The sequence below is a fragment of the Lipotes vexillifer genome, unplaced genomic scaffold (assembly GCF_000442215.2).
Source record: "Lipotes vexillifer unplaced genomic scaffold, Lipotes_vexillifer_v1.1 scaffold957, whole genome shotgun sequence".
In the NCBI taxonomy this organism is placed as follows: domain Eukaryota; kingdom Metazoa; phylum Chordata; class Mammalia; order Artiodactyla; family Lipotidae; genus Lipotes; species Lipotes vexillifer.
In genome coordinates this window covers 81,138-89,701 of record NW_006791360.1, presented here as the reverse complement: position 1 = coordinate 89,701, position 8,564 = coordinate 81,138, and the positions used below count along the sequence as shown (strand labels likewise).

General features: G+C 40.2%; 1 protein-coding gene across 1 annotated transcript in view; it reads right to left on the bottom strand.

Moving 5' to 3' along the window:
* The window catches only part of CLDN18 (claudin 18), a 23,231-nt gene extending 15,540 nt beyond the window's left edge, over positions 1–7,691 (bottom strand). Inside the window, exon 1 of the mRNA XM_007464346.1 lies at positions 7,472–7,691. Within this exon, the coding sequence (XP_007464408.1) occupies positions 7,472–7,691 (220 nt within the window). The remainder of the gene's footprint in view (positions 1–7,471) is intronic.
* Between the last annotated feature and the right edge of the window lie 873 nt (positions 7,692–8,564).

Sequence of the window (8,564 nt, the reverse complement as noted above, 5' to 3'; positions counted from 1 at the left end):
GGGCCACGAAAGGAAAAAAAAAAAAAAAAAAAAAAAAAAATAGAGTTACATGACTAAGGTCAAGTCGTGGCTCTGTATCCCCTGAACTGAGCTACAAGGCCAAGTCTGAAATGTGGGTAGAAGGCAGCTAGAAGAAATGACTCTGGTCTCTGCTTGTGGACAGGGATCGACCGATTCAATTGGAAAATGTTGGAGTAAGTCAGGAATGATTCTGCCACTGTCTCTGTGGACAGAGCTCATTTTACTCTTTTTTCAACTAAGAGGCAGGCTTTTTATCCACAAAGAGATATGTAAGAGTTTGGTTTCCAGTTGTTCATTTTATGACATCTGTCTACCCCCTCCCCACACATTGACTACACTACCACCAGAACAGTAGATTGAAAATGGAAACATTAAAATAAAAAAGTTATTATAGTTATCTATTCTGATTCATGGCAGTTTCCCCACCCACTTTCCTATGCAAATGTTTTTATGCAAAATTTCAGGACAGAAAAAACAAAGTTATTCAGGTAATAATGAATTAAGCTTTCTTTCTTGTTTGAAATGGCGACAGTGACTTTATGTTTTTGGAGGAAGGAAAAATTAAGCTTAAAGGATAAACTAAAGCTCCCTCTACCTAGGCAGAATACTGAACGAGTAGAGAGAAATTCTAAGCTTATACACTTTTTAAAATATGAAATAAGTACTAACATGTTTTAAAACATGTGGAAGATGGGATTTTTCACTTCCTGGTGAGTTTTCTGTGCTCCAAAATGAGTGGACAACTGCTTTAGCTGTCACTGCCAAAGAGTGAATGGGGATCCACAGAGGAACATCTGGCTTTCTTGTTCATGGCAATAGGCTTTGTTAAAATATATTAAATGTATCTCTAATGATAGGGATAGTTTGTGGTCTGATTATAATAGTATAAAATAATAATGGTAATAATTCATGGTCTGTGTTTAACAATAATGAGGTTGTTACAACTTTGTTTAATCACCTTTAAAATGGAGCAAACATTTTTCCTGACTTCTTAGGGGGAATCGTCCCTATATTCAACTTTAAATTTGGTTCTGGTGGTGGCATTTTAGGTTGTAAATTTCCAGGAGCTTATATTATTTTACTGACATTGGAGAAAACATTTCCCCTACCTTTTCTTTACCTCATTTTAGGAATATTAATATAACACCATCTATGGTAATTAGGCAAAATGGTGGTCAAATAGCAATATAAAATATCATAGCTAGGAATATAGGAGGAGTAAAATTAGTATTATTAGCAAGACAAATGATTGATACATCTATTGATTTTTTTCTTTTAAACTGTTAACACACTTTATATTCTTAATTCCTGACTCCACCTTTTGGTGCTCAAAATAGAAAATTTAGAAGTAGGGAAAATTAAAAAAAATCTTACTCACAGTTTTAAATCCTAGACAAAATATCTGGCATACTTTCTTTTTAATCCATTCTCTGTATATATTTTTACATGATTAAGAGATTATACAATTTAATGTTTTGTGCTTTTCACTTGATTGCATACATGTGCAATTAAAGATTTTGTAAGCATTGTTTAATATATTTAATTTAGTATATTAATATCCCATTATATAGAAGTGCTACTATTCACTAAAACAGCATCTATTCTAATATAGTTAGATTATATCCTTTCCCCAGTTTTTGTTTTTTTTTTTTTTGTATGAAAAACAATGTTATGATGAACATTTTTCACATAACTCTTTGCTAGCATTTCTGATTACTCTTTTAGGACAGATTCCTAAGAGAGGAATTAAGATGTCAAAGGGTGTGAGGTTTTAAAAAATCTTTCTTATGTAGAAGCAGATTTTTTTTCTATGAATTTTATTCCTAGCAGCAGTATTTGAAAGATCTTGCATCATTGTACCCTTACCTACACTATGAATTTGGTAAGTTATACACGATCACTTGTTTTGATTTGCATTACTTTGATTACTAATGAGTTTGAAACTATATTTTTAAACAAATATTTATGGAGCATTTGTTTTTCCCTTTTCTTGAGTTGTCAGTTTGTACTTCCTCATTTACTTGCTGGAATTTTAGCATTTTTTTCTACCAATTTATATGAATTATTTATTTGTTAAGGATCTTAATATATTGCTATGATTACTAAAAAGATCTTTTCACATCGATTATTTCCTTTTTAGTGTTTTTCATGGTTCTAGAAAAAATACAGTGTATTCCATATATATTTTATTTATATGTTCCATTTATATGTTCACAGTACATGGTGCATAATAATACGTGCTTAATAAAAATCTGTTGAGTCATGTAGTAAAATGACTGTTCTTTTCTATGCTTAGGGATTTAATTTCCATTTAGAAATGATATTAGAATTATTTTAGAATTTTAGAAAGTTTAAAAGTATTTTATGTATCTTTACATTTAATTAATCTGGAATCTATTTTGGTTTATAGTCTATGATTCTTTTTTTCCCTCAAAAAAAGTTAATCAATAATTTTTACAGCACTTACTGAATAACCTTCCCTCTCCCCATGCTTTGTAAAACCTCCTCTATCTATATTAAATTCACGTATATGTCTTTCTAATTTTAGACTTTGTTCCATTGACCTTCTGTCCATCTTTGGGCTGAAGCACCCTTTTAATTATCACAGCTTTAGAATTTGGTTGAATATCTGGCCGAGTTAGCTCTTTACTTTTGTATTATTCTTAAAAAAAACATTTAAAAGTTAATTTCATCTACCTTCTTCTTATAGATAACCACTTTGTCAAGTTTCCAAAGGAAAACTCTTACTAGCATTTTGATTAGAATTCTTGTAATATTATCCACACAAGCTTACGCTCTGCAGAAATTCTTCCTGGCTTTGAATTCTCACCTGCCACTTACTACTACAGTGTCACTGGGCAAATTCTACAGCTTTTTCGTGCTTCAGTTTCCTTACCTATAAAACGGAGGTAATACCACTACTTACCTCATAGTGTTGTTGTAAAAATTAAAGTGTAAGGTAATTTATGTAGAATTATACAACCATGTAAATTATATTTTAAAATATAAATTAACATATGCTAATTTCTTGAGCCAATGCCTAATACAGAGTAAGGTCTTAATACATTTTATTATTATGTAATTAGTTAATTATATTATTTATTATTATACATTAATTAGGGACAAATTCACATCTTTATAATATTCCTATCTAGGAACCTGTAGTATATATTTCCATTTAATTGACATTTAAAATTTTCTTAGTAAACGTCTTTTTTCATCTTTATCCTTGCCTAATATTTACACTTGTTCTTAGTCAAAAGGCCGAGAAGTGATCCTTGCCTAATATTTAAAGATATTATTCCTAAGTGTTTAACACATATTGTATTGTGTTGCCTCACAAAGAGGTCTAAGTTATTTTAATTATCTTAATACACTACACTCTCTCATGCCACTGTGTCTTTTCCAATGATGTTCCTCTCTTTCTGGAAAATTCTTTACCTCTCTATCTTCCTGGGTAACTCATACTTCTTGTTAGTAACTCAGCTCAGCTGTCATTTCCTTTAGGAAGTCCCTTCCCTCATGTCTGCTGACTATGCTTTATTGCAGTGATTCTTAACTGGGGCTGCTTTTGCCCCAGGGGATATATGGCAATGTCTGGAGACATCTTTGTTGTCACAACTGGGGAGGGAGAGGTGCTGCTACTCCCATCTAGTGGATGGAGGCCAAGGATGCAGCTAAATATCCTATAATGCACAGAACAGTACCCTACAAAAAAGAATTATGTGGCCTAAACTGTCAGTAGTGCCGAGGTTGAGAAACATTGCATTGCAATGGTTTGTTGATCCTCTGCCTGTCTTTCTAGATTTGTGAGCCTTTTGATATCTATGTTCCCCATGTGCAGACAGCTTGGGACATAGTAAGTGCTCAACAAATGTTTGTTGAACAAATAAACGTTCTTTCTAGTGCCACGATTTCTGTGTTACTGGGTTTTAAAATTTAAAAAAAATTTTTAAATTTAAAATTTTAATAATTAACGTATTTATTTTGTGTTATTGTTTATTTCCTATCATTTCTGCCTGTGTAGGGGCACCAAAGGGTTTGCCTTTCTTTCCTTATCCCTGCCAAGAGGAGACCTTGTCCAAACCCGGTCAGCCCAGGACAGGGTGGCTGCCAGTGATGGTTCTAGTAAAAAGACTTTGTCTAGGAAGGTTGGCTGCCAGTCCTATGGCTCAGATTTCTCTGGAGGGTTTGGTTGTGCCTGATTTCTTCCCTCTGAGCCTGAGTATCTGTGTCTGCGTTCTTGGGAGTATGTAGCTTCTCCATGGAAATTAAAATATTCTGTGCTTTCATTTCAATGGCAATGGAAAGGAAGTTAAAACAAGTATGTTCCAGATCCTCAGGCTAGCTACTTATGGTTTGGGTTCATTTTGGTGTTTATGATCTTGTTTATATCAGGGGTCAGTGAAGTGATAGCCTCAGCTGCTACTTGAACAAAGGGTTCATTCCAGCTCAAATAGAAATGGAGTCAGGGGAATTTCTCCCTACCTTGTGGCACTGACATCATGAGCTCAGACACCTGTGCCCTGGTGGTCAATATTCTGTCCTGTCTTTGCATAAACCCGATTGCAACAGTTAGTGGTGGTAAATACACAGCAGAGAACTATTCCTCCCCAATTCCAGAAATAATTGGGTTGATAGCCTTAGAGCCACATTCAGTAGTTCCACATCCCAACCTCACCTCAAATGAACAAGACCATTGCAAAAAGCAGCAAGCCACAGATGCCTCATCACCACAGACTCAAGAGGATGATTCTCTGATGGGGTGGTGGCTAAGTGTAACATGTGAGTACCTCGAATTTATTAATACCATTTTGTAAAACAAACCCACATGAATAGAGAATCTGCATTAATAATACTAAAGTCAAAACATTGAGAGAGGTGAAATACAAAATCGGACTTGAAGCTGTCTCTGTCCTATTAAACTCCAAACGAAAACCAACAATATCCCTAACACCAGATGAATTTTGACATTTGTGTTTATTAGTTTTTTAGTGGTATTTACATTACATTTGCAAGTGTGGCTTTGGTCCTTGTATAAGATTTATATGCATTAGGAATTTAAATCTATTGTTATACATGTTTATATTAAAGTGACACTAAAATGAATATAATTGAAATCAATACTGAGGGGCTGCAAGAATTTCTTTCTTTTAAAAGCGATTCCTACAAAATTCTCTTTGAAAAATCCTTCTCTGAACTATTGAGTCGCAGGATCTTCACATATGAACACACAGAAAATTTCTAAGAGAAGGCCCTACAGCAGTTTCAGTCTGGCTCAGTTTTAGCTCTGTGGACGTGGGCAAGTCACTTTGCCCCTCTAAGTCTCCCTCTCTTGACCTGCAAAATAAGTACCAGGGTTGTTGACAGCTGTTGCTAGTCCAGGACACTCCCCAACTGCAGCCCCAATCTTAGGCAAGAGGGGAGGATAGGAAAGGTGCCTTTGCACTGGGGATTTCTGCTTTGTGTCTGAGAGCCTTGGGGCTCCCAGTTAGGGCTGTGAGCTGGGGCTTAGGTGCAGGCAGGTCTGAGCCCTGGATCCATTTGCATGTGACTTTGGGCAAGTTACCCCAGCTCAGCTTCCTTGTTTCTAAAAAGGTGGTACTGATAGCACCAAGTTCACAGGGTGGCTTGTAGAGATTACACAAAATATTGCAAGGCAGTTGTTGGCTCAAGTGCTAGTGCCAGGTTTGCCATAGTTATTTGCCCTTTGTGAAGCCGTATGACTCCTCAGATGTCACGTGGGTGCTCTGTGCACGAGAAGTCAGCCTCAGGCTGACTCTCTCCTCCGTGGTCTCTAGCTCTGCATGGACACAGGTCCATGGACCAGACCTCTGAGGGATTTGGGGCATTTTGCATTTGAGGTGAGTGAGAATCCCAAGGGCAGATGGTTAGCCCCGAAGCTCAGGAGGGGTCAGCAGGACATAGGGATGTGGGAGTGGCTCGCCTTCCTCCAGTCCCTGGTGGAGGGAGACCTCACTGAATCAGCAGCTGGTCACCCATAGATCTGGTTCACATTCTCCTGTTTGCACCCAGGCCCTTCATCTCTTAGCTTGGCATTCAATGCTCTTCATCATCACCTCCGTAAAAACCCTCTTCTCCAGCCAAGGTCATTCCTTCATTTTCTCCCAAGTAAGACTTGGGTGGAAGCACCCCCATGCCTTTGCCCATGCTGTTTTTCCTCCTGGGATGCTGCCCCTCTAACTCTTAACTACCTTTCAAGGGTCACTTGTGGGATTTCCTTCTCAGTGGGTCTCTTCCTGAGCAGGTCATCTTCATCTCATCTCCTGCAGCACCGGCCTTCTGTCCTCCTTACTTGTCACTTGTCATATACCCAGCCCGCAGTGCACTTTCACATTTTTGGGGGTGGGGGGGGGCGCGAGGCCCACAGAATCCTGAGGTTGTAGTGAGCTCTCCATCCATAAGTGTAGAATGTATAAAAGACTGAGTCACTGCGTCACTGAGTCTTTACCTCTTACCTTCTGTGCGGGTCCAAGTCTTGACCCTACAGCCAAATGGGAAATTCCTGCAGGAGAAGCCCTAGTTTCTATTTCTGATCCTCTTTACTGTGTCCACCTTAGGAAATGCCTCTCTCCAGACTTTGATGTATATTTATGGAAGGAAAAAAGAACTAAGAAATAAAAATGACAAGTGTATTCATTGTCTTACGCTGTTACCTGAGTGAAAGACACTTTTAATTAACATTCTCTACTCTCGAGACTTGAAGTTTTCTTCAAGTTAACATGACCCATCTACAGGTCCTTGAAAACAAATCCTTGTGTGGCTAATATGCCAGTCTGGACATCACAGCCCACACCCCTTTGCCCTGCACAGTGGAGTGCACTTTCCACAAGGGTCCTTTCTGCAGAGAGTGCCCTGAAGCTGGTACCATGTGGCCAATACATTCCGGAGGTCAGGAGACGCAGAGAAGGGGCGCATCTGGTGCCCCCGTCCCTTATAAATGCAGCACCCAGTTCTTTTTCTCTGTCCCTTTCCTCTGCTCCCTTTCTGTTGCTGCTACGTGCTGAGATGTCCCCTGGAAGCTGGGACCAGGCACAAGGCGGACTGGAGATGGTACTCCATTCAGGAGATTCACAGTCCCCAACTCAGGGAGGGGAGATCTCAGGGCTAAAGGAAGGAAGTGGCTATGCCCTGGGCCTCCTGAGTCCTCTTCCTGTTGGTGATTGAGACAATGCTATTGCTTGCATAGGAGTTATTTTAAAAATGTGCCCAATGGGGAGAGCTGGGTACCATCCGGTTAGGGATACAGGAGCCCTACCAGCTCTAGGAAGCTCCTCTCTCTAAGTTTCCTGCACTCCTGTTCCTACCTTGGTGGTGGAGGCTTTTGTTTCTCCCTCCCCCGTGGTCCTCCTGTGGTGCGCCGGACAGAGGCCGCTGCCTCCTGTCCACCTCTGTCTTCCCCCACATCCTGCCAGGTGCCAGCCCTTACCTGGCAGCCCCAGCAGCGTGAAGTAACCCCGGCACTCGGTGAACCCAGAGCTCTCTCGGACACAGGAGCGCCACAGCCCTTGGTAGTTGAATACAGCTGTCACCGGGTTGTTGTACAGATCCTGGGTGCTCCACTGGTCCATGCAGGTGGCGGCAATGATGCCCGCAGTCCCAAGCAGTGAAACCACAAACCCCAAGCCCTGGCAGGCGGTCACGGACATGGTGGGGTGCAGAGTTGACACAGAGCACCACGCAGCAGGGGGCCAGTCCAGTTCTGAGAGCACTGAGTGTAGGGATGGAGTTTTCTCAGAGAGGCTGGCACACACGTCACGAATGGGCCATGTAAGGAGGGGATTCAGCAGTGCCACCTGGGCTCACCCTGCTCCTTTATCTACCTGAGTGAGATAATTTCCATAACATGGTACCAAGATCCATTTGTTTTCCACCATATGTACACTCTACTCACTGTTTACCTTTTGAGGGAGTTTTCTGATTAGCCAGGCTCCCGTCTGTGGAGGGTAGAGCAGGAACAGAGGGCATTGCCTGCAAGACCCACAGGCTGGGCAGGCAGGGCTCCCAGTGGCTAAGCCACAAAATACTTGGAGATGTCAAAGGAAAGTATCTACTATCTATCTATACATATATGTATAGATAGATACATACATACATACATATAACTGAGTCACTCTGCTGTACAGCAGTAATTAACACAACACTGTAAATCAACTACACTTCAATAAAAAAATACTTGGAGATGAAAGGGCTTCATCCGTGTGGCTCTCCCAAGGTACTGCTGCCACTTTAGTTAAAAACCTAGGTAAGGCAAGTTATGAGGCAGGATGAAATACAGCCGATTCTCCTTAAGCACGTTGCTTACGTTCTATAAAGTTTCCAGGAACACTGAATTAGCGAATACCGAATCATTGCGCCTGAGAGGATACAGGGCTAGGTTCCTGTGAGTCTCGGGTCACATTTCCGTCAACCGATCAATACATAACCTTGTTATATGTGGGTTTCTGCCTGAAGATACCTAATTTACATTGTTGATTCATTAACATTGAACTCGTGGCCATCCGCACTAGAACTCACGCCTG